Source organism: Psammomys obesus, unplaced genomic scaffold (genome assembly GCF_907164565.1).
Source record: "Psammomys obesus unplaced genomic scaffold, mPsaObe1.curated_primary_1811, whole genome shotgun sequence".
Lineage (NCBI taxonomy): Eukaryota > Metazoa > Chordata > Mammalia > Rodentia > Muridae > Psammomys > Psammomys obesus.
The window spans coordinates 3,624,462-3,652,068 of NW_026596155.1; the positions used below are offsets into that span (position 1 = coordinate 3,624,462).

Sequence of the window (27,607 nt, forward strand, 5' to 3'; positions counted from 1 at the left end):
CCAGCTAAGATGCTTTTATTTCAAAGCCACAACCTTTCAGCTTCCCCTCGAACTGTTGAAGGAGAGACTTAAATAGATGCATTCTTCTAACTTACATTCTTCAAGTTGGGAAAGAGAAACTAGCCTCATTTCACAACATGGAAAGCAGCCCAGAAGTTTGTATAATTGGTCCTGGGAGTTGGCTCAATTAGCACAGGCATCTTCTATCAAGACTGGCAATATGGTTGGATTTCTGGAATTCCCGTGGTGGAAAGAAAGAACTGACTCCCGCAAGTTCTTCTGACTTCCACACATAAAAACTTTGGCATATACACGAAACCCTCATAAATGTAATAAAATTTAAAAGTTTGTAAAACCTTATTTTTATCTAAGTTTTTAAGATTTTTACTGAAGAGAGAGCCCAGAAATTAAGAGTGCTTGAAGCACTTCCAGAGGACTAGAGTTTGTTTCCCAGTGTCCACATTAGGTAGTTCTAGGTGATCCAGTGTCCTCTTGTGGCCTCCAAGAGCATTCATGTGCGTGCACACAGAAAAACAAATAAAAATAAATCTTAAAAAATAGACCACCCGTACAGTGATGACAGTACATTAAGGTGGACATGGTTATGCATCTGTGTGCAGTTCCCAGCTCCCTGGGAAGCTCAGGAATTGGGAAATCTGTCCCCCTCGCAGAATCAGCAAACTGTCTTTGTAGATGTACTTGTCTTTGTCATCTGTATGTCAAGTGTACATACAGGGTTCCATTATGTTTCACTAAGCAGATGTTAACAAGTTCACTCTTCCCTTGTTCTTCCACTTGCTTCCCAGAGAAGCTACGTAAGACATAATTACATCTAGCAGTGACATGCACTAATTATATGGGGTACTTCTGAAGTCACCTAGTACCCAGGGTGATCTGTACAAATTACTGATGATCTAACTGGTCCTGTGCGCAGGGCAGGGAAAGGAGAGCCCCAGCTATCAATACATTCTACTCACATCACAGATGTCTGAAAGACTGTGACTGTGCCATGCCTTCGTGTAAGGACTACTCTGTATTCCTGGGCCAGGATAGACTGGCCGGTATCAATCCCAGCACACATTCTGCAGAGAGAACCCTCAGTCGGTTAACATTTACTACTGAGAAAATGACTCCCCAAGCCCAGGAGATACCTCAGGCCAGCGAAGTGACACATAAGTGTGAGGGCTTGGGGTAAAGTGCTGCACAAGCCTGACCACCTGGTTTCACAAGTTGCTCTCAGACTCATGCCAAGCACAGTTTTGTCTGTACTTGAGCACAGCACTATGCACATGGAGTCCAGCACCAAGATGCAGAGGTAAGAGGCTCCTTGGGTATGTCAGTCAGCTGTTCTAGCCTAAGTGAACTCCAGATTTGGTGAGACCATCTCAAAACATAAGGTGAATGGGCCAGCAAGATGGTCCTGTGGGCTGAAATACTTGACAAGCCTGGAGACTTGTGCTGAGGGGAGAGAGCCAGTGCTTGCACATGGACCTCTGACCTCCACATGTGCCCTCATTTTGGCACAGAAAGAAATGAGTCATTTTTGTATACAGAAAGTTGGAGATACATTGAGGAAGACCTTAATATCAACCTCTGGTTTCCAAAAAATCCTGTGCACATGTGCATACACGAACAAAAAACCAAAATGACTCCAAGCAAGTTTAACTCCACAGCCAGTCCCATGGGATTAGAACACTGCCTTTTTACAACCATTCCCCTAAAAGCATCTTTAAGAAGAGAATCAGGCTCAGGTCCTACATAAATAGACTGTGGCACCCATGTTACCCAAGTGAACAATGCAACTACCATTGTAAGCATAGTGTCCAGATAACACTCACTGGTGTAGAGAGGGCATTTCTTCTCAAGTTAGTTTGGGGCAGTGTTGACAAGCAATTACACGTTTATTGACAGTAACTTTACAAAATTTATTCCCGGTATCTGATGTTACAAACTTTAGGGTCTTTGAGATACGCAGGATCCTTGTATGTCACTGGCATAAATCCTGTAAAGAGATAATTAAAGTTCTTGACAAAGACAATGAGCAAAATTTTAGATCAATTCCATTGTGCAGGTACACTTACCCATTTTCTGAGCTCTCTTAATGGCCTTTGTTATTTCTTTCTGTTTCTTTCCACAAAGACCTGTGCAAAGATTAGAGGTGCTTTCTTATACATCAGAAAATGCTAATGCTACATGTACAAGTTTTTGTTTGTTTGTTTGTTTGTTTTTGTTTTTCCTGTGAAGAACTAGCAAAGTAAATCATTTGTGGGTTCTTTGGTCTCTCATACACTCAATTCTGTTATTACAACTTAATGACAACCATGTGGCCCTACATAAGAAGAGGAAAAAAAAAAAAAAACAAATTTCAGTTTCGATACAACTGCCAGTTGCTGACACTTAAGTTTTAGTCTAGAGATCGTCATTTTAAAATAAATTTAGTTTTATTAATTTTTATTGAGTGCAGATGCCTACAGAAGCCAGATGCGCTGTATTCCCAGGAGCTGGATTTACAAGTGCTTACGAGCTACCTGATTACGGTGCTGCGGACTTAACTCCAGTCCCAAGATACAGTTTTCCAAATTTCTGTATGTTGTTACCCTGTAGCTAAGTGTGAGTAAAGGCAATATTTCCTTGCACTACAGAAAACTCTCCCCAAAGACCTCACTTCAGTCCCTGTGGCAGCAGGTTTAATAGTGATTTGGCATGATTTGAAGACTTGCCAGTCTCCTGAAATAACAGAAACAATGTGATTCTTATATACATGTAATTTTCTATGATAAAAAAGGTACCTGTTATGTGCCTTCCGTAAATGCGTCCAGTGAATGGAGAAATAAACTGGGACAGAAGCTGTTGGGTTATGTTTGGAGGAAAAAGTACTATTAGTATATTTGTTATTCAACCTAGAGTGTGTAAATTAAAAAAAAAATTATAAACCAAGTTAAGTCAACATTTAATACATTTCAGACAAAATAACATGAAAGGAAACACCCTGTAGCAACAAGGCATCTTTTGAAAAGTGTATCAAAAACGTCACATGGTCAAGTAACATGAATCAGATAACCTGCCCTGTGGCTACCGACTCCCAAGGGCATCTAACACACTGCTGCTCACAGCCATTTACTGCAGCACTCTCCAGCATGACAGGCTATCACTGAGCTACTTGGAGACAGACTGGGGCATTTAATTTCTTCTGGGTGTGTGTGTGTTTTAGATTTATTTATTAATTATACAGTGTTCTGCCTGCATGTATACCTGCATGACAGAAGAGGGCACCAGATCTCATTATAGATGGTGTGAGTAACCATGTGGTTGCTGGGAATTGAACTCAGGACCTTTGAAAGAACAGCCAGTGTTCTTAGCCATCTCTCCAGCTCCCTCTTATTGAATCCTTTATAACACTTTCTAGATACTAGGCACTGTGCTTGGTTCTTCCCACAATCGTCTGCTGTAATGTAGTTTTTATAATTTTTTTCCATTCAAACATCTATCATTTTATACTACTATGTAAACAGTTAACTCTAATATCATTCACTTTCCCCAAATTTGTTACTTTCACTTTTGGTTTTTCCAGACAGGGTTTCTCTGTGTAGCCATGTCTGTCCTGGAACTCACTCTGTAGACCACACTGGCCTAGAACTGAGAGCAATCCACCTGCCTCTGTTTCCCGAGTGCTAGGATTAAAAGCGTGCATCACCACAGACTAGCTAAATTTGCTGCTTTTAATTGGCTTAAAGTTTAAGGAGAAATACTATTTAAAGCAATAGCATATGATAGTAAACTGCAAAGGTCACAAGAAGAGCTTTTCCCGAAGCACTCATGTCTGTCAATGCGCAGTGAGCTACTGTGCAGAAACAGTGAAAAGGCAAACTACTAAGCCAAATAATAGTGAAATACTGAAGAGACAGAACACAGGAAGTTATAACAAGACTTGATATCATGAAGTTGCTGAATCTGTCCTACATACAGCCTAATGACTGTGACATAACCTGAGAAAATGCAAACAGCAAAATCCCAATCAAGTATCAGTGGTAAACTTAACGCTCACCTGTACATTCTTATAATCTACACGTTTCTCACACAAGACACACTTCTTAAGAGGCTCCTTATAGGGGTTTTCCATTAGGATTGGCTAGGATTAAAAAAAAAAAAAAAAGTCTCAAAATGTGTTAAGACTGAGGAAAGTTAAAAACTACAACTACATTTATACTTTATTGTTTTGTTTTTGTTTTTTGAGGCAGGGTTTTTCTGTGTAGCCTTGGCTGTCCTGGACTCACTTTGTAGACCAGGCTGGCCTTGAACTCACAGAGATCTGCCTGCCTCTGCCTCCCCAAGTTCTGGGGTTACAGGTGTGTACCACCACGCCTAGCCCCATTTCTACTTTTTTTTTTAGTACAAGCATTTTATTATGTGTTAATCTGGCTAAAGAGAGATTACCAGGTAAAAAAATATGCAATGGAGTATCATTTCTGCAAAAAAGGACTTCCAAGATAAGGAAGTTGATAAAGTTGTTTTGTGTGGATTGCAAAAACCAAAGCATCTAAGGCTATTTAAAATTAATTCAATTAAAAATTTATCTTAAGACAATTCTTTAGTATACATATAATTTTATCATTCATTTTCTTTTAGATTCATTAAAAGTATGCATGTGCTAAGTCATTTACTCATCCCCAAATTTTCTGTAAGGTGTTTTTTTATTATTTCATTTTATAGATGATGCTCCATGGCTTACTACAACAAAAGGTTGTTAATATCCCATTTATGGACTGCTATATAAGTCTCTGTGGGCCCTTCTGGCTTTTCTCTCCTTGCTGCTTCTGACACAGTGCCTCCCTTTATAGGAATAGTTGTCACCAGTATAGACATTTGAAACTTTTAAATATTTGGTTAGCATTCATTGTGTGAGATTACATTTGTGTACATGTTTGTGTGGTGCAAGGATGTGTAATTATACTTTGTTCTTTTTACCTTCTGCTCTTATGCATCCTGCCTCTCCTCCTGTTGGTTCCCTTCTTCATCCCCAATAACACCTTTTTCTGCTTTTAAAATAGGATTAACTAATACAACATATGTATTCCATGACTGACCTCTTTTATACCCCTGCCCTTTCAAACTCTTTTTTCATCACAGTCCCTTTACTATGTTCCTGCTCCGTGCATTTTATTATTGTTGTTATTACTGGTTTGTTTCTTGTGTTTCTTGGATAGGTTTTCACTATGTAGCCCCAGCTGTACTACAGCTTGCTTTGTAGCACACGGTAGTCTCAAACTTGCAGCCTTCTGCATCAGCCTTCCAAATGCTGAGGTTACAGGTGGTACCACCACACCCTCGCACAGGGTCTTAATTTAGAAAGGGCTTTGAAATCTATAATCTTACTTGTGATACATTAGTGTGATTGTGTGCATTTTTTCCTCTGGAGAAGATAGAAACTTATTAGTCACATGACCTAAAAAAGAAGAGCATATTTCCTTTGTTCTTTTAAAGTATGATGTATGAATTAAATGACTAAGATGGATATACATTTGTTTAGACAACTTCCTTGATATTTAATAGGTCCTTAAGATTTCTTTTCTTTCTTTCTTTTTTACACTTGATTTTAGCCAAAAGACCAGAAAGTGATTTTTTGTTGTTGTTGCTGTAGCCCAGGGTGGCCTCCAACTCAAAAGATCCTCTTGCCTTAGCTTCCTAAGTGTTATTTCAAAATGTGTATACCACCATATCTAGCTTGCCTTGAATTTTCTCAGTCTAATGTATACGCAATTGAGATACAAGCTATATTCTTCTCAACTCTAGCTAACTACTTATATGGTGTGATGAGGCACCCTCAGCCATGTCCAAACTTTAAACCCATAAAAATATGCCTACAGCTTAGAAGCAGCTGATTAAATAGTCTAATGCAAAACTTTAATTTAGATCTCTTATCAAGGTACCCTGTCAAAATTGAGATAAAGATAGTGACATCCCAAATTTCTGTTATCTACAATTATCCTATCTACTCAAGCTATCTTTAAAAATTCTCAAATTATATTATATTCAATATTTAGGAAGAAAAACATATTACAGAAGACTCTAATCTAGGCCTACCTTCAAAAGGTAAGTGACTATTGTCAGTAAGTTATACTTTCCGAATTCAAGGTAACCATTATTTTGTTTTGTCCTATAGCTAAAATCCAAATATACAAAAAATTGGGCTGAGTTAGGAATTAATGGAAATGAATTAGTAATATGAATTAGCAAGAAAAATCTGGGACTGGCCAGATGTCAGTGGCTAAAGGCACTTGCTGCTCTCACTGAGGAGAGGAGTTGGAATCCCAACATCCAGTGGCTCACAACCACCTCTAATTCCAGCTTCAGGGAATCCCAAGCCCTCTTCTGGCTTCCACAGCTCCCCTCCCAAAATGTGCACACAAATAATAAAATAACGTTTTCTTTAAAAAATAAAAAGTCCTTACCAGGTCCTTATTGCTGGCTACCTGATTATACTGTGAACAACATCTTCTCCACAGCGCTGTAACTTAAGAGAAATGGCAATGACACAATTATTTTCATTCTCTGAATATCTAACAAAGACACTTAATTTTCAAAAAGGCTAGATGAATCAACAGGTATGATGTAGTTCGGGGCACGGTGGTGCACTACCTTTAACCTCAGCACTTGGTAGGCAGAGGCAGGTGGACCTCTGTCAGTTCAAGGGCAGCCTGGTCTACACAGTGAGTTCCAGGACCGCCAAAGCTACAAAATAGTGAGATCCTGTCCGAAAACAAACACCCCCCGCACGGCATGAAATACAGGTTTCGTATTCTCTTTACTAAGTGATAACGTCCTGTTAGTTTGGGACAAAATAGGTTCGAAATGAGGAATTCCAAAGGCTTTGGATGAAGAACATACATATATATCCTCTCCTATAAAACTTCAAACCTTTCTTCAGTTACCAGCTTGTAATGGAAATACGTACAGAAGCAACAGAAAAGTACTGTCATTCCAAAGGGAAAATAAAAAAGATTCAAGTGTCGATAGAAAAGCACAGGAACAAACAATGTAAGTTAAGAGTTGACTACGTCTCAAAGTCCTCTTCAGCTCTTAAGAAACCAGTCTAGAGCGACTCGAGCTTCCCACCCATCTTAAACCTAGCCGTATCGAAAGTCATTTTGCTAACAGCAAAGACGCCATCGACAATCGGAACCAGACTGCGGCTGCAAAGCTACGCCTGACACTTTACCCGCGTAAGTTCCGCGATCTGTGAGGCTTGTTGTCAAGCTCTTCCTCCCGACAGCACTGCACACAGCAGCCATAGCTGCCATGGTTCTCCGCCTTTCCCCTTCCTTTCCTCTTCCCTACGCGCTCCGACAGGTCCCTTCCGGTACTTTTTCCGTGTTGGCCCCGGAGACTCTTTGCAAAGGTTCCGGTGCGAACACGGCCAGGAGGTCAAGCGCGGCACCTCTGTGTTTACGCGCTCCCGGGGCCGGAAGTCACGTGGCACACAGGCTCCGCTGCGAAAAGATGCAGAGCTGATGCTAGGACCCTGGTCACGGCCGCGGAGCGGTGACTCTAGCTCCGGTCTGGACCGAGGGCGGCCGGGTCGCAGGGTCGCTCGGCCCTTGTCATGGAGGACGGCGCTCCCCGCATCCGCCGGCGGGTGTCTGTCCGCAAAAGAAACCGGGGCAGCCTAGAGAGCTTCTCTGCCGCCCCCGCCCCGGCCGAGCTCCAGCCCGCGGAGGACCTGGAGGAGGAAGAGGCAACCGGGAGCCGCAGACGGAAAACCGGGAGCCCGGAGCCCGCGCAGGTACAGCCCTGCCGATTCCCCGCCGAGCCTGGTCCCGTCATCACCCAGGGCTGCGGGGCCGCCCCGCGTCCCCTGCCCCGGCCACTGCTGCGCGGGCTTGAAACCGCTTTCTTCCCAGGTGCACACGCAGACCGGCTAGAAGAGTGGCCTTCGCTTGCTCTTCTCATCTTTGCTATCCTTATTCTCTCCAGCACTTGGGAGACACTGCCTTAAAGCCCCGACTTCTAAGTGGATGTAAAACCTAGACACTCCCCTCACCCCCTGTCGTAAAAACTGCTCGCGGGGCAGGTAACTGGCTTGACAGGGCAGGCCAGCCTTCCGAGTGCCTCGTTTCTACTTTACTAATGAAACTTTTTATTGATGATCCGTTACGCGCTGGTTACTTTATTAAACTAGCCATTTGTCTAGTAACTGGGTCCTGGGCACTTGAGAACTAAAGTTCTAACTCTAATAAATATTACCTCCCAGATTACTTTTTTTCTGTTGAGTAAGCCACCCTACATGAATGCACACTCTTGTCTCAATTCCAAGTTCAGAAAAGAATTTCCTTCTAGTGTCTAGTGGTACAACCATGATGTGGTAAGAGGCCAGCCTCTACTTCAGTGCTTGGGCCAGAAATACCGCAGTTATCAGGAGCATCTATTCAACTGACAACCTTAGAGATGGCTACCATTCTTCTCTTCCTTAATGCTTAAACACAGGCTTTAAAATCCCAAAGGCTGGGTTTGGGGCCTCAGCAGTGAGCCTGGGGCAGGCCCTGGGCTCAGCTTCAGCACCAATATAAATAAATAATTTTGAATTTCAGTATTCCCCCTTGGGCTGAGCTGGGGATGTAGCTGAGTTGGTAGAATGCTTACTAAGCATGCATGGGGGATGTAGCTGAGTTGGTAGAATGCTTACTTAGCGTGAATGAGGCCCTGGATTTGATCTCAGCACCTCATAAAACCCAGTATGGTGATACACTCAGGAGATAGAGGCAGAAAGATCAAAACTGCATAGTCTGTTATTTGAGAACCTGTCCCAGCTCGAAAAAAAAAAAATATTTTTAAGCATCCTGATATCCCATAATAATCCAGCAGTACTATTTAGGGAAGTCAGTTCAACTCTCTGGGCTTGTTTCTTTTATCTGGGGATGATAATACGTATTCAGAGGATAATGTGCATGTAGTGATGTATTTGGACAGTCCTTCGCTGGAACGTGTTTTACTCTTTATGAAGATGGAATTCATTTATGTTTCTTTGCTTTCAGGAAAATGACAGTGAGGAAGACATGTTTAATGACTACGACAGCTTTACAGAAAATTCCTTTTTAGCTCAAGTTGATGACTTGGAACAGAAATACATGCAACTGCCTGAACATAGGGAGCACATTACAGGCTCGGCCACCGGAGCTCTCTGTGCAGGAGACATCGGAAAGAAACTCAGTGTGAGTGCTGTAGGCGGCTTGACTGCCTCTGTGACTAATGAGTGTGTACAGAGCCAGAGTGATGTCGGTGTCCCTGTTGGGCCAGAAGCTGGAAACGACCTCTGGTTTGATGTACCTTCTTCTCAGATTTTATACTTTGAAAGTATGCAGAACTCTTCAAATGATTTGGCTGACCAGTCTACTAAGGAAAGAGTCGGAAACTCACATAAGCCATTGAATGAAGAGTTGGCCTGTAGCCGTGTAGAGCAACCTCGCCAAAATAGCGACGCCTCTAACGTTAGCACTTCTTCAGAGACGAACAGGAGGAAAAGCATTAAAGACAGTCTCAAAAGTGCCATGACTGGGAATGCCAAGGCCCAAACCCCAGTGATTTCTAGGAGTAAACAGCTCAAAGAGACTCTCCTATGTGAGGAAATCAGCATTGTTAAGGAAGCAATTGAGTCACCGTCAGATGACCTTGGCCCTTTTTATTCACTCCCCAGCAAAGTGAGAGACCTGTATGTTCAGTTGAAAGGAATCAAAAAACTATATGGTAATACGTTTTATAAAACAGAAACGAGATTTATAATTCAGATAGTATTATGATATTAATCTAAACCAGTGGAAGCGGGTGGCTCCCTGATTCTGTTTCTCATCTGCAATGATCAGAGTATCAGCTTGTGTTAGCCCTGCCTCCCTATCATGGACGTCTTTCCTTCCTATGTATTGTCCTTCTCAAGTGAGAGTCCGGGCTTTGTCTCCTGCCTGTGTAGTCTGCAGTGCACTTACGCTCTGTGCCCTCTCTTAAGTTACAAAGAGTAAGTAAGGTATCTAAGCCCAGACATCCTTTACGCTTTTAGCTTTATGCTCGCCTCCTGACCTCACCACCGAGTGTTCATCCTTTCCCACTCTGCTTCTGACTTTCCTTCTGCTCTGAGGACCTTTTATTATTTCTTTGGAATTTAGTTGTTTCAGTTGCTTAGAATCTTAAGTGAAAGGAGTCAGTAATAGCAATTTAAACACACTTAAAGACAGCTAAGATTGAAGTGCAAAAAGACTGCAGTGATAATAATTATGTGATGTTTTTCAAAAGTCTTGGGTCCTTGCATATATTTCAGATACACTATTTTAGACACAGGGACAGCCGCTGCCTTACTAGTTGATCACTCTGTCGGCTGTCACTTCACAAATGTTTCTGGAAGTCCTTTGGGGAATTGTTGAACTATTTGAACATATGGATTTTCAACTCAAAAGACAAATTAGGTTGGAGAAGTAAAATGACAGGAAAATAAAATCTAACTTTAGACAGGAAGAATCTAAGACACTAACTGGATACAGTGGTGCACGCCTGTAATCCCAGCACTCTGGGAGGCTGAGGCCAGCCTGGTCTACAAAGTGAGTCCAGGACAGCTAAGGCTACCCAGAGAAACCCAGTCTCAAAATAAATAGACAGACAGACAGATAGATCTAGGACATTTTAGATGGCTCAGCAGCTGAGTGCTTGTTCCCTCAGGGCTGGGATCTGGTTCCCAGCACCACATCGCGTCTGACAGCCATCTGTAACAGCAGTTCCAGGGAACCTGAGGCCCTCTTCAGACCTCTGTGGGACTAGATTATGGCTCATACACATAAACAAAACATTCAAGATATTCTAAGTTGTGAGGCACATGGCCCGTGAGCCAGCAGTCCAGAGCAGGGGATAGTGTATACCCCTGCAGTCTTCCCCTCAGGAGGTGGAGGTCAGAAGATCAGGATTTCAAGGTCATTCTCAGCTACAGAGCAAGTTCAAAGCTGGTGTGGGCCACTTGAGACCATGTTTCAACAATGCCAAAGGAACTGTCTATTCCCCTTTACATGTTAACTTTCTTTTCTCTGCCCTTCTCCTACTGGCTACTTTGCTCAGTCTGAATCTGCTGCCAGGGTGATTCCTTGAGGGCAGGAGTTTAGGGCTCTACCTTTTTTGCTGTTGTTTTGCTTTTGGCGTGTGTAGGTATTTTCTAGTACTAGAGATTGAACCCAGGACGTTGAACGTGATAGAGTCTCTGCCACCGAACTACATTCCCAGCCTTCATGTTTTGAAACAGGATCTCATGTAGCACAGGTTTGCCTCAAGCTCATGATCTTCCTGCATCTGCATCCCAACTACCAGGACTACAGGCCTGTGCCACAGTGCTAAGCGAAGACAAGAGTGGAACTCCAACCTGTTACCTAAACAGCACCTTATCAATTAGAAAAGACAAAAACAGGATAGGGCAAAACAATTGTTTTGTAGTGTAGTTAGATCCTTTGCCAAATACGTGACAAATTACTTGAAAACTGGCTGACAGTACCAATCGGAAGGACTTTGTTGACATTTTTAATGCTTTGGTTTATTCATGACCTGTAGAACAAACCTAAGAGCTTGTGCCTTAAGCCCACACTTTACTGCTGAGCTGAACCCGTAAGCTTAATATTTTCAAAGCAAAAAGTTCTTAAGTATTTAAAGAGTCAGTAAAAGAGAAAGTTGTTTGTATCTATTATTCAGATAACTGTTCTAATGTCTTACTTTGAGGAGGGGTTTCACGGTAACACTGGCTGGCCTGGAACTCTATTTTGATCAGTCTGGCCTCGAATTCACAGCAATCTGCCTGCCCTTCCTTACCCCCAAGTACTCAGGTTAAAGATCCACACGACCATTCCCAGCTTTACTTTAATTTTTAAAACGATATGTTCAAGCCCTTTAAGGTAAATTTGGAGTTTTCTTAGATTCAGTTTTTAACTTTTTCCCATGTGTTTATCTTGCGTAATTGTATGTGTGTGGGCACGTGAGTCAGAGGATGGGTCCTTGGGATCAGACCCGGGCTTAGCAACAAACAACCTTACCACTGAACCTTCTCACTGGCCCGAGATTCCCATATTTAAGCTGTGAATTCCATAACTGCAAAAACGTTTAACTTCGCCCCCCCCCCCCCCCGTAGTATCTGTTAGACAATGATGCAGTAAACATTCTGCACGTACTATATACGCCCTCTCATGTGGACGGGGAGTCCTAGAAGAAAGGCTCATAAAGTCACTCTGCATGCCGCTATATCGCTTTCCAAGAAGATTGTGGGGCCAGTGTTCCCACAAACTGTACAGTGGTTTCTTCTCTCTGCACTCGGCTCTGGGGTTTATGTGGGGGGGGGGGGTTTCCGTCCTGTTTGTTTTGCTGATCCTGTAGATTACAGTTGAGCCTCTTTTGATATATATCTATTCCTTTGTTCTCCTGGTTTTGTAATGATAAAAAACTACTACTTGGGCTACAGAGAATGTTCAACAGTAAAGAACACTCACTGCTCTTCCAGGAAACCTGGGTTCAAGTCTCAGCACCAGGGTAATATATAACTAGTCATTGACATGTGCACACACACACATGTGCATGCATACGTGTCTGTGTACATATACATATATGCAGACTAAACAGACACACACACACACACACAAATACTAGTATGCATTTTGAGGATTGTTGATACACGCTGTCCAGTTACTTATTTCCATTATTATCATTTTGATCCAGGGCGCCATGGAATCCCCTCTAGCTATGTAACTGAGGATAAACTTGACCCTCTGATCTCTCTGTCTGCACTGCCCAGGTGCTAGGCTTGCAGGCACAAGACAGCACATCTCTTTCATGGGGTGCTGGTGATCAAACCCAGGCCTTCATACATGCTAGGTGAGCACTTTTCCAGCTGAATTATGTCCTCAACCTTTAGATTATTCTTCAGAGCACTGGTGTTCACATACTGTTATGCTTTCATCACTAGTTTTCACACGTTACGCTTTCATCAATTATTTCTCACTGTATTGGGGGGGGGGGTGACCCTGGGTTAGCAGTTAGTAACTGAAGCCTTTTATTATTTAAATAGTCCTTTTTAAAGATGACATTTGGACCAATCAAATACCATTTGGACTGTTAGGAACCAATGGACCATTATGGTCCGCTCAGGTCCATAAGAGAGCTAACTGGAGATTTTTCTGGTTTTCGCAAGGTCCTATGAATTATTTTTTCTTCTTCCCCCCGTTCGTGCCTGAGAAGCTCTTGGATGGGTGAGGGAGGTAAGCCTGTGACTTTGTAGAACATGGGAACAGTTTAGAAGGAACACAGGTCCTTATACTGCGCTTCTCTAGATAAGGGCCCCTTGTCTAGGCTGCTGTCTGCCCTGCTGGAATTGGAGACCTGCATCTGTAACTCTTGTTGGGTGAGCCAGTTCTCCACATGCTGACAAGCTGTGCGCTCAGACTTGCTGCCTGTGTACAGTCAGAGGCATTTTATCCTCGGAAAAAGATGCCGCATTGAGATACTTGATTCTTCTCAGAATCAAGGATGCGGAAGGGGGAAATAATCTCTTGTGCTTTTCTTTAAATTCTGCAGACTGGCAGCATACTTGTTTAACATTAAGTTCTGTGCAAAAAAGAAAAAATTTAATATATTCCTTGCCAACAAGTGGCGGAAAAACCCTTGTGGCTGAGATTTTAATGCTACAAGAACTGCTCTGCCGACAGAAAGATGTTTTAATGATCCTTCCGTACGTGGCGATTGTCCAGGAAAAGGTGTGTGTGTTTAAACAGTTGTTACTTTCTAATGACATTTGAAGATCTAAAGCTAGCATAAATGGATTCACCATTAACTGATTCATGATATTTTTAGGATGTACAAAACTAGCACAGAGTATTTTCAAACAGTAATTGTATATAGTTTTGTGGGTTTTGTTTTTTTTTTTACTGTTGATTTGAACAGTATCTTAACTATTCCATTTATATTTAGCCAGCATTTTCAAGCAGAAACTAGCTCCTTACCTCATCAGAGTGAGTCAGTCTGATGGGGTTTCTTATATAAAAGGAAACAAGTGAAATTTATTTTTATATTATATAGTTTAAAAGTTAACACATGTCAGGGTTGAAGAGATGGTAAGAGCCCTGGCTGCTCTCCCAGAAGACCTGGTGGGTTTAGTTCCAAGCACCGTCATGGTAACTCACAACCACCTGGAACTCTAGGCTCAGGGAATCCATCGCCCTCTTTGGCTTCTGGCAGTGTATGCACACAGTGCACAGATAGACATGCAGACAGAACACCCACCCCCATATAATAATTAATTTAAAAGTTATATAGACTTGCTTTGTAAAGATCATAAACCCAGCAGTTGTTAGATAGGCGTTCCTAGGTTAGACCCACAGATGGAGGCGGTTTTGTATTAAGAGACTGCTTGTGAGCACTTGTAACTGTCTCGTTTGTTTCTTTGTTTATCTAATGTTCTAGATTTCCAGCTTATCAAGTTTTGGTATAGAACTTGGGTTCTTTGTTGAAGAATATGCTGGAAGCAAAGGAAGATTTCCTCCAACTAAAAGGAGGGAAAAGAAATCGCTATACATTGCCACCATTGAAAAAGGGCATAGCCTGGTGAACTCCTTGATTGAAACTGGAAGGATCAGCACGCTAGGTCTGCTTGTCGTCGATGAGGTTGGTCAACATCTTGTTTATTAAACTAGCTCATTTTCCCAGCTACGGTTTGGATCCTCAGTAACCCAAATTAGTTAGTATACAGAAAGCACAAGCAGACACACTCCATGCTGGATAATCTTAAATTTGTTCTTACAGCAAATGTTTCTTAAATTCTGAATGTGTGTCTGCAGAGACATTTTATATGGTACTTACTGATTCCCAGATGTGTCAGGATGCTGCCCCAAATTTTGCTAACCTAAAGCACTAGTGAAAGTGTATATAAGTACTAGAGTCCTCATATCCAATACAGACTCATTCTGCACAAAGTAGCTGTTTTATATAGAGAGTATGTGAAAACTGACTTCGTTTTTCCCCACTCCCACCTCTAAATCGCATAGTTGCACATGATTGGTGAAGGGAGCCGTGGTGCCATACTGGAGATGACCCTGGCAAAAGTCCTCTACACGAGCAGTAAGTATTGACTTCTAGTTGAGTTCCAAGCCTGACTTGTCTAGTGTAGATAAGAAGAGCTTTACAAATGTAAACCCAATTACAGCTTTACCATTCGCCTCCTTTATTAGCCTCCTCACTTTCTGCATAAGCCCCGATATTTCTAGCACAGCCTGCCTTGGTCAGCCTCCCTGCTTGCGTCTTCAGCTTCTGGTCTACCTTGTCCTCTTTCAGGCAGTAACTTGAATGGACACTTCAAGACATGAGACAGTATCAATGGAGAGGCATGCTAAGGCTTAAAGCTTTGTTTCATTGTGGGTGGTGGTGTTCTTTAAAGATTTATGTGTACAAGTGCTCTATTTGCATGTACACCTGCACACGAAAAGAAGGCATCAGATCCCATTATAGATGTTTGGAAGCCACCATGTGGTTACTAGAAATTGAACTCAGGACCTCTAAAGGAGCCAGTGCTCTTAACCACTGAGCCTTCTCTTCAGCCCCTTGTTTTTGTTTTTTAAACGTGGTTTCATGTAGGTCAAAGCGTTTAAACGTGGTTTCATGTAGGTCAGGCTAGCCTTGATCTACCCATTTCTACCTCTCATGTGCTAGGATCCTGCATCACCATGCCTGGATTCTCAAAATTTTTTTTTTTAAGTTGACAACATAAGAGACTTTCCACATAACACGAAAATTTGAGACTAACTGATAGTAATTTACCACTGTAATTCCGCACCCAGGAGGCCGAGGCAGGAGGATTTGTGTGACCTTTAAGCCAGCCTGGGCTGCATAGTGAGTTCCAGGCCAGTCAGCACCACGTGGTCAGATGCTGGTATTGCTTTAAGGAGTCTGGGGCTCATCTAGCTGAATGCTCTGCAGCCGTCAGATGCAGAGACACAGTGTGTTTGTGCCTGTTGATTTGTTTACAAGTCTCACGACATGTCCTTTCAGGCTGCCTGAATGGTCTAATTCCTTATTTATGTGACAGTATAAGTTTGGCTGTATTTCTGATTTCTGGCCTGGAAATTGGAAATTCGTAATGTTCTAAAACTTTTTGGGTGCTATTATAACACCACAAATGGAAAATGTTTTTGTCCTCAGCAGATGGGACACAGTCAAAATGCAGTCACAGTAAAGCATGAAAGTTAGCTTGAGCGGTTAAGGCATACACGAAACAAACATTGTGTGGTCAGACTTAGGTCACATCAAGATTCTTCTTTATTTGTATGCAGATATTCCAAAATTTGGTAAAAATCCCAAATAGGAAACATTTCTGGTCTAAACATTTCAGATGATGGCTTTCAACTTGTATCCTCATCTCTTTGTTCCCAGGTTCCAGACCACTCAGGCAGAATGTAGCACTGAAGTATTGCTGAAATTACTCTAGGACATAATTGGCACATTTTTCCTAATTTTGTTTTTGTTTTTGTTTTTGTTTTGTTTTGTTTTGTTTTTTAGAAACAACCCAAATTATCGGCATGAGTGCAACATTAAACAACGTAGAAGACCTACAGGAGTTCCTTAAAGCTGAATATTACACCAGTCAGTTCAGACCAGTATGTACCCAAGGTTTGCACTGTATTGGTTATTATGTATCCACCTTAGATATAAAAGCAGTGAAGGCAGTGTCACCTGTGAGGCCTGATGTGTTTATACCACCTGCAACAGTGACTGCAGAGTGAGCCCCAGGGAACAGTTATTGAATGAGTCTTCCCAGAACTCATTTTCTGAGTATCTGAAGTCGGTTTTTTAATTGGGCAAGATTTCATGAGCCACCCTGGCCACCTGTCAACACTGAGAAGTTTACCTCGGTTCTTACTTTAGCAACACATGTGCTAAAATCAGCACAGCACGGATGATTAGCATGGCCCCCCAGCAAGGATGACATGAAAATTAATTAAACACTCCATATTTTTAGTCTCGCAAAGCCCCACCCCTAAATGCAGAGCTACTGCCAGTCAGTGGCTGCTAAAAGGAAGAATCAGTGCTGGAGAGACAGCTCTTTGGTTAAGAGCACTGATTGCTCTTCCAGAAGTCCCAGGTTCAATTTCCAGCAGCCATGTGATGGCTCACAAAGTTTTTATATACTCTGGTCCCATGGGACTCAGTGCCTTCTGGCCTCCAGGGACACTGCACACATGTGGTACACACAGAATGTAGGCAAAACATCCATGCACATAAATAAGTGGAATAAAATAAGACAAGGAGAATCAGGCTTCTCAAGGATGAGCACTCTGATAAACCAGTTTCAAATGGTCAGACCTAAGCACTTATACATACAAGCAATGCTGAACGAACTCGTGTGTGAATGTTCGTGTGTTAGTGTGTAAATAAATGCTTGTGTGTGTGTGTGTACACAACAATAATTAAAAAGAGGTCATGAATTTGAGAAAGAAAAGAACAGAGGGAGATAAGGGCTGGAAATGATTTAATACATGTGTGGATTCTGAAAACATCTTTTCCCTTAAAGGAAGCAAGTTTCTTAGCTAAGCTGGATGTTACAGACATGTGACCCAGCAGTCAGGATGGTTAAGGCAGGGAATCTTGAGTATTAGGCCAGCCTGTGCTACATACTGACCTCAAAGCTAGCCTGGGTTATCTAGCAAGACCCTGTCAAGGAAAAAGCTTTTAAAATCTTTTCAAGTACTTGTGCTTTGGTAGCTCAGTACTTGTAAAAAATAAAGTAAGACTTGACATGAATTATTTTTCTTTTCTTTTTTTTGTTTTTGTTTTTGTTTTTGAGAAAAGGTCTCTTGTATCCCAGACAGGCCTGGAACTATTTGCCTAGCCAAGGATGAACTTGAACTCCTGACCCTCCTGCCTTTATTTCCCAAGTGCTGGGGTCACAATTCATCACTGTACTTGGCTTGCATGCAGTTAAATTTAAACCTAACAGCAGCATTCCCGAGTGCTTGACTGAAGTAAAAGGTGTAATTCATAGTTACGTACGTAGCTTATAATGTACATATACTATCTGTTTCAAGTGCCAGTATAGGTGTTCTGTGTCTAGGTGTTCAGAAAACAGTTTTTGGAGGATCACTAAATAGTACCTTGAAATTTCTTGTTTTTACACTTGTACAAAATATTAAAAATTTCAGGAAATGTTTTCTGACCGTAGATGTCAAATTAAAAATCTCCTTGTTTTTGGTGCCTTTCATCCCAGGCAGAAGCAGGTGGATCTCTGAGTTTAAGGCCAGCCTACAGAGCAAGTTCCACGGCTATCCAGACAAACCCCATCTCGAAAAACCAAGGGGGAAAAAAAAAAAAGCATCAAGAAGCCAGTTGATACAGTGCTGGCCTTGCAAGCGAGGAGCCCTGAGTTCAGTCCCCAGAAAAGCCAGGCATGCTCACCCTCTTAAAATCCGATGCTAAGACAAGGCCCAGCCTGGCCTCCTTGGCAGTCTTCAGGGAAGTGAGACCTATCTTACAAACCAGGGTGGGCAGTGCCTGAAGAATGGCAGTGAGGTGTGGCCTTCCGTGCATGTGCGCATGTGAGTGCTCGTGCATGACACAGGCAGCTGTGCGTGTGCCCGTACACACCTACGCACATTTGCCACCAAAAGAAAACCTGTCGCAAGCCTTCTGTCTGCACGTACTTAAGTGGCATTTAAAATTAAAAGTGGTGACCAGCACAGAAAGCTGGAGATTTTTTTGTTAAGAAATAATACAAAAAGAGAGAAAATGTGAAGACTACCATCTATTCCTTCATTTATTTATTTATTTTTTTTAGTCTTTTGAGACCTTCATTTATTTTTAAGTACTTGCTTACTTTTTAATTATGTGTATGTGTCTGAGTGAGTGTCTGCCATGTGTTTGTGGTGCCTGTAGAGACCAGAAAAAGGTATCACACCCCCTGGAACAGGAATTATCGGCCTTCAGGAGCTGTTGTGGGTGCTGAGAGCTGAATTCTGATCCTCTGGAGAGCAGCAAGCACTCTTAACACTGAACCATCTCTCCAGCCTCTCAGTCCTACTTCTTACAACAAATACAAAAGTATCTGTTTTCTTTTGGAATGTATACTATTCAATTCAGAAGTAATTGTTTAAGGATATTCCTGTTACTATGTAAAGGAAAAAAGAGGCAATGGGAAATGACAGTTTTGGAACTTTTAGGGTGAAGCCTGTCTACCATATCCTAGAAAAGCTGAGGTCTTTGTGTAGCTACCCTTGTTGAAATGTTTTATATTAATTGGCTGTTTTCTTTTAACTCAAGGTCGAATTAAAAGAATACCTGAAAGTAAATGACACAATATATGAGGTAGACAGCAGAGCTGCAAATGGCATGACTTTCTCGCGTCTCCTCAGTTACAAGGTATGATAGAAACCCTTGAATGCAGGCTGCCTCCTTTGTGCCTAGGTGTGCTAGGGCACTGCAGCAGACTCGTGTGGCTTATATTTAGGGGAAAACTGGATGTGGAAGGGTGTGTGAGCTGACACCGACAACATGAATGCAGCTGGTTTCCTCTTTGTTTTGTTTGCGTTGACAGGGGTCAAGCCAGGACCTCACATGCAAGTTACACACTTTCCCCGTGTCCTCATGAATCCTAGTGTCCTAGACCCTAGTTCCAGGCTTAGCATCAGATCATACTGGAGTCCTTCCTTGGGCATGTCTTTGTGAAGAGGATATTTTAGAGCTGCTGTGTATAGTACTGTGTGAGAACTAGAACAGGACTGTGTGTAAACTAGTAGAACCGGATGGTGTAGAGCCGACTAACTAGTCTGAAAGGGCAACACCTCGTGTCCACATGTCCTGTTACTGAGCACTTGTGTTAGTTAAGTAGGATGCTTTTTACTCAAGTGACTACTGAATTTTGAGGAAGTACTTACTAGGTTGTTTGCACCTGTCTAATTAATGAACCAGTAAGATGTCTGTTGCCTCCGGAACTGTGAGTATTTGGAGACATATCCGTTAGATAATGTCATTCATCCAGAAACAACGAAAGAATAATGTGTAGTCTGCAGTGGACACGTTGGTCTATAGAGGGGTTCATGTCTGCATGCTAATGGCTTGCACCTGGTTACTGAAAAGGGAAGCAGTTCTCTCACAGCGTTAGAGTTTTGTGAGGTTTATTCTAAATCCATATCTTAGTTTTCAGCAAAGTAACAGTCACCAAGGAGCTGTTAGGTGACTCTCCTTTCCTTTCATGTCCTCTGTGTTCCTCCTCCCTGCATAGTCTGACAAACTGCCATAATTCACTGTAGTTTTGTTTTTTTTTTTTTTATTTCTGAAAGTGTTAGGGAATCTGACTGTATTAGTAAAAGAAGTTGTTTCTTGTTGTTGTATATTAACAAAAAAGAAAAAAAATGAAAGTCCCAACCATTCTATTTTACCAGTAAAGACTCGGGAGTCAGATGTTGGGGTGAAAACCTGCTAGCTCAGAGAGGAAGAGAAAGTACCCAGCTGACCTTCCTTCTCAGCTCAGGTCCAGATGGAAAAAAACCCAAAAAACTCACTAATTCAGATGACAGCCCAGGAGGAAAAGGCCAGAAAACTCAAGGCCAAAGGCTTGTTAGCGCAAGGCCCAAAAAGCCAGAGAGCTATATAGCTAAAAGCTCAAAAAGCCCTTTCTTCTTTTCCACGCTATATTTAATACCCCTCTATTCTTTAATCCCTGTCAGCTGGTTTCTTGCTCTGCCTCGTGACCTAGGGTTAATTTTATTAAATCCTGTGTACACAAAGCTCTTGGATTAAAGATGTGTGCTAGGGCTGGGTGAACCACACAATAATCACTGGTTTACAATAAACAGAAAGTTCTTGGATTAAAGGTTTGTGATAGGGCTCAATCGCACCAAACAAGAAACAGTGTTTTATACTTCACAATTTTTGGGTTCAAAATGGGATCAAATATCCTGCAACAGTTACTTCGAAGTCCTTTAACTGTTGGCAGCATTAATCCTCGTTTCCCTCTGGGCCTTCATTCTGCTTTGATGAGCATATTATGGAGTTATTAACTTGAACTGTTTTCACTTCCTTAATTCTTAATTAGTTAAGTCTCTTTTTAGACTAAATATGACTCCAAACAAATCTCTAACGAATAACCTAAGAAGAAAAGTAAATATTTTATGTTTTATACAGTTTTCATCTTCTGTTTTGTTAGTGCGATCACTGAGATGTTTAAAACTCATCTTTCAGTTCACACGGGAAAATTGATGCACTTTTGTGGTTGCGTATGCATGGCTTCTTGTTCTGCAGTGTTCTGATGCCCTGAAAAGGATGGATCCGGACCACTTGGTAGCCCTGGTGACAGAAGTTATCCCTAACTACTCCTGCCTGGTTTTTTGTCCTACTAAGAAGAACTGCGAAAATGTAGCAGAAATGTTGTGCAAATTTTTAAGCAAGTATGTTAATCTTTTTTAAAAAATTAACAGAGCATCATATTGTTTTATAAGGTTCTGAAGGGATTGACCTTAAAGTTTAGCTGAAATTCACATTAAAGTAGAATATTCCAGAGTTACAGGACAGTGACCACCACAGAGGCTTAGATTTGAAGCTTTGGCTGAGCAGTGACCTAGGGTACAGCTGCATCTTAGACCAGTCAACACGTCTGGGAAAGAGCCAGGCAGGCTGTGTACATCGAGGGCAGGATAACTGCTATCACCACAGGTCCGAGGCCAGTCATGTCTGCAGCTGAGCCGTCTGTGTGTTAACCACTGTCCTTCTTTTCTTAACTTGTCTGGGCGCTAGATGTAATTTCCTACAAACTTTAGAAATGTGCTGATTTGAGAGTTTGAGCTGTGTTTTGTTTGTTTCTTTGTTTGTTGTTTTTCGAGACAGAGTTTCTCTGTGTAGCCTTGGTTGTCCTGGACTCTCTTTGTAGACCAGGCTGGCCTCGAACTCACAGAGTTCTACCTGCCTCTGCCTCTCTTGAGTGCTAGAATTACAGTGTGCTACTGAGCTGGTTTTGTTGAGGTTTCTCAAGTGCTAGGGTTTAGACTATTTTTGCCCTACGGTAGGTTTGCATTTTCAGAGCAGAACATTTATGCCTTAAAAACAAACCATCTCCCATAAAGCATTTCTATTATAGAAGAAGTAATCATAGCATCTAGAACAGGAATCTAAACCTGATACCATAGGAAGTATAGGAGGAAAGTTCAGGACGTCCATTAAGCTTCTGAAATTGTAGCTAAAGTGTTGTGTTTATATGAATTTTTAGACTTCTCCTTAGCTTTGGTGAAGTATCCATAGAGTTCTATAATCCACAAAATGGTGTAGAGGGTATTTTCAATGGTTAATGAAGTAAGATTAATTAAAAGAAGGTTTTATGGGGAGATGGCTCAGTCAGAAAACCCAGTTTGGGTCCCGGCACCCTTGTGAAAGCCAGCCATGGTGTTGCACACCTGTAATGCAGTACTGGGGAGATACAGGAGGCTCCCCAGAAGGCTCCCTGCAGCTCACTGGCCGATAGTCTTGCCGACTAGTGGACTCCAGGTTTAGTGAGAGACTATCTCAAAAACCAAGGTGGAAAATGAGGAGACAAACATCTGATGTCAACCTTTCAGCCTCTTTGTTGAGACATGTTTACAGTTCTGTAGACAATACAAACACATGCCCATGCATAGAGAATACACACAGAGAACATTTTGTATACTTATGTGATAAAAGCAATACATAGCTAAAAGGATCTTTACATGATTTGTTAAAAACATTGTCAGCACTTATGTTATGTCTATCTATAACTCAAGGGCTCATATTCCTTTCAAAGATTTATTTTTATGTTTATGGATGCTTTGTGTACATGCATGTGCGCGCGCGCGCGCACACACACACACATACACACACACACACACACACACACACACACACGACTTCAGAGCATGCCCTAGAACTGCAGTTACAGATGGTTGTGAGCTGCCATGTGTGCTGGGAACTGAAGCCCATCCTCTAGAACAGCAGTCAGTGTTCTTAACCGCTGAGCCGTTACTCCCGGCACAGGCTGATGTGCCTAACTGACCTTTTTTCTAGGGACTATCTAAACCACAGAGAGAAAGAAAAGAGCGAAGTGATTAAAAACCTGAGGGGCGTCAGCAATGGGAAAGTGTGTCCTGTCTTGAAGTGCACCATCCCTTTCGGAGTTGCCTATCACCACAGTGGTTTAACTAGTGATGAACGGAAGCTTCTGGAAGAGGCCTACTCCACAGGTGTGCTCTGCCTTCTCACCTGCACATCCACCCTGGCAGCAGGGGTCAATCTGCCCGCACGGAGGTGAGCTGTCGTCTTTGCTTCGATGGTGGGTGACATGAGTCAAGTGCTTTTCTCTGCGGAGTGGGCTTGCTGCCTTTAACATTTTAATGACAAAACAGAGTTCCTGGTATTAGGTTCCTCCCTTTTGCACCCTCATTTGTGTGTTTGTGTCTTCAACTTGTGAGACAGGGTCTCTGTAGCCCAGGCTGGGACCTGGAGGGGTCCTGCCTCAGCCTCCCACTTAGTGCTGGAATCAGAGACATGATTTCTGTCCTGTGATACCAGCATCTGATTCTGCTTCTGGGACGATTTGACATCACCTGGAGAGTTCACTTAACAGATTTCCTTGAGCTGTTAGTGAACTGGTTTGTTTTGGAAAGCCAGTCTGGGGTGGAGTTCAGTGGCTAAAACCTTGCTTGACATATATGAGGACATGTATTCAGTCCACAGGGGAGGGGCTGATTAAAGCCATCTGAATGCATTAGCTTTTGTTTGTTTGCTTGCTTGCTTGTTTGTTTTGAGATAGGGTTTCTCTGTGTAGCCATGGCTGTCCTGTGTGTCCAGTCTGGCCTTGAACTCACAGAGGTCTGGCTACCTCTGTCTCTCCAAGTGCTGGGATTACAGGTGTGCGCCACAGCTGCTTCAGCCACCACCACCCGTTATGAATATGGTGGGTTTTCTAGCAAATAACTTTTTTCACAAAATTTTTATAAATGTTAAGAAGGATGTTTTTCTTCAGGCATACAGTCTTAAGTCTCAATGTCATAGTCATTAATTATGCGATCATCACTATACTCATATATATTTATCTATTTAGGACAGGTCACACTTTAGCCCTGGCTGGTCTGGAACTCACTATGTAGACCTGACTGTCCGCCTGCCCTTACCTCCAACTTCCGGGATTAAAGCCTGCACCACCATTCCCAGCATGGGACCAGTGTTTTGTTTCTGTGTGGATCTGTGTTTCCTCCTCTCCAAAAGCTCTGTTTTCTATCATATCATGGGGTAGAGGCGCACACATGTCACAGTGCTTATGCCAGTCAGAGGACAGCTTCTGGAGTCAGCTGGTTTTCTCATCTTCCCTGTGGGCCCTGGGGATAGAGCTCAGGTGCTCAGTCTCGGAGGCCAGCGCCTTTATCCACTGAGCCAGCCCCTCCAACAGCTCTTACACTTTCCCTTCTAACCTCAAATTTTCCTCGTGGTGAGTGATTGTACTTACTATAGTTGTTGTGTCATTCCCTCCTTTCCCACGTCACCGCCTCCCACCCTGGCACCTAGCTGCTTAACGTGCATTTATTTATTGAACCCTCACGATTTATTACCAACATTTTATGGAATTACAGTCTATAAAGTAATTAACTTTCCCAGCACTTGAGAGGCAGAGGCAGGTGGATCTTTGAGTTTGAGGCCAGCCTGATCTACAGAGTGAGTTCCAGGACAGCCAGGGCAACGACAACAACAATAATAAACTTACTGAATGTTACGTCAAATAACTGAGTTTCAAGGCAAGGTTGGAGCCCAGGTTGCAGCCTGATGGTATAACCCCAACAGTCCCCACCTCCTTGTCTTTCCGTTGGGGCTTGGCACTTTGTGAGTGGCTCCATCTTGAGCTGTACGGTTTTCTTCATCTTAAACTAACAGTTGATAGTCGCTTCTGTATTTCATCCCTCCATCGTCTTCATTCTCTTCTCCTGTGACTTGCCTAAACTGAGGCAAAGATGTGTGGTTCGAGCTGTCAGCTCTCTTTTCCTCCAGTTTTACCTTCCATATAAAAATCAGGTTCTTTAGTGGGCTGGGAAGAACTACAATGCAGAGCATTTGCCTAGCACCCAGAAAGCCCTGTTCAAACCCCAGCACCATCACCCCAAAATCCTTTTTTTCTTTTAGACTTTAAGTGAATTTTAAATTTTCAAGAATTCTATTATGCTTATTGTAGCCGTCTGCTTTTATACAGTGGATATGATTCCCTCTGGAATTTTCTGTGGATACTATTTAAATTTTTCCAACATTCTTTACTGTTTCTTATTTTATTTGTTCTGTTTAGTGATTCTGTGTGTTCTCATTGCTTTTCTTTTATGTTTGTTTTCTTCAGTCATTTGTTAATCTAGACAGTCTGTTGAGATTTATAAATAAAGAAGTTGATAATGTAGGCAAAATGATAGATTCTTCATTTTCCTTTGGAGAGGAAAGCTGGCTACAGACTTGTTTATACCTGAGCAGGACTGAAATTGCTGGTTTTATAGACTAAAGCCATTGAAATCTGCAGTGCTTTATAGTTAGAAACAGCATGGATGCGTAAGTCAGTAGCATACAGCAGTGGTACGTGGCCCAGTTCTTCAGTTCTGGGGTGTGAAATCAAGATGCTATATAAAGACCTATGCTACCAACTGATCACAGGCCTCCCAACTACAGAGACTTGAATTCAGGTTGTAGGTCTGGCATTTACTGATTTTGTGGTTTAAAGGAAGCCACTACTGAATTTCAGCTAATTTCTTCATAAGAATAGAAAATAAGGACATTGCTAAGCATTTTGTAAGAATTACAGATAATGTATGTAAGAACCTAGGACATCGAAGATCCATTATAAATGCAGTTTTATTTAAAGTTAAAATGTCATTACATTTAATAACAAAAAATAGAATTGAGTTGAAAAAGTAGTGTTATGATCTATAGAGAGAACCACTTTTGATTTTATACCTTCCATAGAGTCATCTTGAGAGCTCCCTACGTGGCTAAAGAATTCTTAAAGAGGAATCAATATAAGCAGATGATTGGCAGGGCTGGCCGTGCTGGAATAGATACTGCCGGGGAGAGTATTCTTCTACTGCAAGAAAAAGACAAGCAACAGGTACTGCTCGCTCTGACCAGGCTTACAGGGGATCACCTCGTAAAACTAATTACCAGTGTCCTTAAGTGAGATCTTCTCCCGCATGACTAAGACTTAGAGTAGTTAAAATATATTTATATTTCAGACAGTGAAAAATATTTTTCTACTTATCCTTATTTTATAGACCATCTGTTAATTCTTGCTCTTTGGGGCTTTTGTAATATGGTTTTGTTTTGGCTATGGAGGAGTTCGGGGCTTCCAGAAATCTTACAAAGTGTAAGGCCTTTATGTGGAACACGGTTTAGCTTTAAATAGCACAAAATAAAATACTGCTTTAACTTTTATAGGTCCTGGAACTAATAAATGGACCACTGGAAAACTGCTACAGCCATCTTGTTGAGGAATGTACGAAGGGAATCCAGAGCTTGCTTCTCTCTTTAATTGGCTTAAAGGTATTTTTAAAGATCTTCTTAAGTAGGATGACTATTATCTGAGATAATAGATGGATTACAGAATATTTTAAAAAGTTAACTTCTAATGTAATGTGAAAAAGAACAGTTTCTGACATAAAATATGGGAATTGGAAAGATGGCTCAGCAAATAAGGGCACGCTGGCTACTCTACCAGAGGACCTGGGTTCAATTCCCAGCACCTCTATATCTATTCACAATTGTCTATAACTCTACTTCCAGGGGATCTGACACCCTCACAGAGACATACATGCAGGCAAAATACCAATGTACTTAAAATAAAAATACTTTTTTTTTTTCAAGACAAGATTTCTCCATGTAGCCTTGGCTGATCTGAAATTGCTTTATAGACTAGGCTGGCCTCGAACACACAGAGATCTTCCTGCCTTCCGCCTCCTGGAGTGCAGGGATCACAAGTGTGTGCCAGCTATAATTTTTTTTTTTTTAAAGACTCAAATTGGGTCTTTTTTAATTCTTCAGTTAGAGGACTTGTAAGAAATCAGATAATAATACCTACCCAAAGTTATTTTATAGGAGACAGTACAATGGAGGTGTGAGACAGTGGCTCCAGATATATAACAGCCATCACCCGTGCTCACATTAAAAGTGATGTGTGCCTGTCATCCCATCGTACAGTACAGCCCCCTCCGTGCTGGGTGGCTCTAGCAAGCCCCAGCTCTACGAACATGGAGGGCAGCAGCTGATGCTCTGCAGAAGAGAAAGGTACCACCTGTGAGGCTCCATAGCCTAGATGCAGCAAGTGCACTGTTACTTAGAATGCATTCAACTTATGATGGGTTTACCAACGTATAAACAGCCTTTATCAAGTGTGAATAATAATGAGCCAGGTGGTGGTGGTGCATGTTTTAATCCCAGCACTTGGGAGGCAGAAGCAGGTGAAACTTGGAGTTTGAGGCCAACCTGGTCCACAGAGCAAGTTCCAGGACAGCTGGGGCTACACAGAGAAACCCTGTCTCGGGGAGGAAAAAAAAAAAAAAAAAGCTAATGAATTTTTTTAGACTTATTCTTGAGTTAA

At 42.0% G+C, this 27,607-nt stretch overlaps 2 protein-coding genes and 1 non-coding gene across 9 annotated transcripts in view; 2 read left to right on the plus strand and 1 right to left on the minus strand.

The window, feature by feature from the left end:
- Window positions 1–1,882: 1,882 nt before the first annotated feature.
- On the minus strand, window positions 1,883–7,345 carry Mrps18c (mitochondrial ribosomal protein S18C). The gene is made up of 6 exons (XM_055594510.1): window positions 7,217–7,345; window positions 6,450–6,511; window positions 4,046–4,129; window positions 2,790–2,847; window positions 2,082–2,141; window positions 1,883–2,002 (listed from the first exon to the last, which is right to left on the minus strand). The coding sequence occupies exons 1-6, from the start codon at window positions 7,296–7,298 to the stop codon at window positions 1,926–1,928; spliced, it is 423 nt and encodes a 140-aa protein (XP_055450485.1). The 5' UTR covers window positions 7,299–7,345; the 3' UTR covers window positions 1,883–1,925.
- Window positions 7,346–7,391: 46 nt separating this feature from the next.
- The window catches only part of Helq (helicase, POLQ like), a 48,545-nt gene continuing 28,329 nt past the window's right edge, over window positions 7,392–27,607 (plus strand). For 2 of the 7 annotated variants that reach the window (XM_055594504.1, XM_055594503.1), the window contains exons 1-11: window positions 7,399–7,780; window positions 9,030–9,738; window positions 13,579–13,757; window positions 14,464–14,664; window positions 15,045–15,117; window positions 16,552–16,649; window positions 19,306–19,404; window positions 21,286–21,431; window positions 23,056–23,295; window positions 25,981–26,122; window positions 26,449–26,553. In XM_055594504.1, the coding sequence (XP_055450479.1) occupies window positions 7,601–7,780; window positions 9,030–9,738; window positions 13,579–13,757; window positions 14,464–14,664; window positions 15,045–15,117; window positions 16,552–16,649; window positions 19,306–19,404; window positions 21,286–21,431; window positions 23,056–23,295; window positions 25,981–26,122; window positions 26,449–26,553 (2,172 nt within the window). In that variant the 5' untranslated portion in view covers window positions 7,399–7,600. Of the gene's footprint in view, window positions 7,781–9,029; window positions 9,739–12,848; window positions 12,880–13,578; window positions 13,758–14,463; window positions 14,665–15,044; window positions 15,118–16,551; window positions 16,663–19,305; window positions 19,405–21,285; window positions 21,432–23,055; window positions 23,296–25,980; window positions 26,123–26,448; window positions 26,554–27,607 lie in introns of those variants that run through there. The other 5 variants (XM_055594507.1, XM_055594502.1, XM_055594506.1 and 2 more) reach the window with 5 other exon arrangements.
- Window positions 16,905–17,009, plus strand: LOC129667159 (U6 spliceosomal RNA). The gene has a single exon (XR_008718705.1). It is a non-coding gene; the product is annotated as a U6 spliceosomal RNA (small nuclear RNA).

What these genes read in the sequence shown, in the direction of transcription:
- Mrps18c (XM_055594510.1), bottom strand. Translation starts at nt 7,298, where the DNA reads ATGGCAGCTATGGCTGCTGTGTGCAGTGCTGTCGGGAGGAAGAGCTTG. An exon ending in AGATCGCGGAACTTACGCGG is followed by an intron (nt 6,512 to 7,216) that starts GTAAAGTGTCAG and finishes ATTTCTCTTAAG; the next exon opens with TTACAGCGCTGTGGAGAAGA. An exon ending in TAAGAGAGCTCAGAAAATGG is followed by an intron (nt 2,003 to 2,081) that starts GTAAGTGTACCT and finishes ATCTCTTTACAG; the next exon opens with GATTTATGCCAGTGACATAC.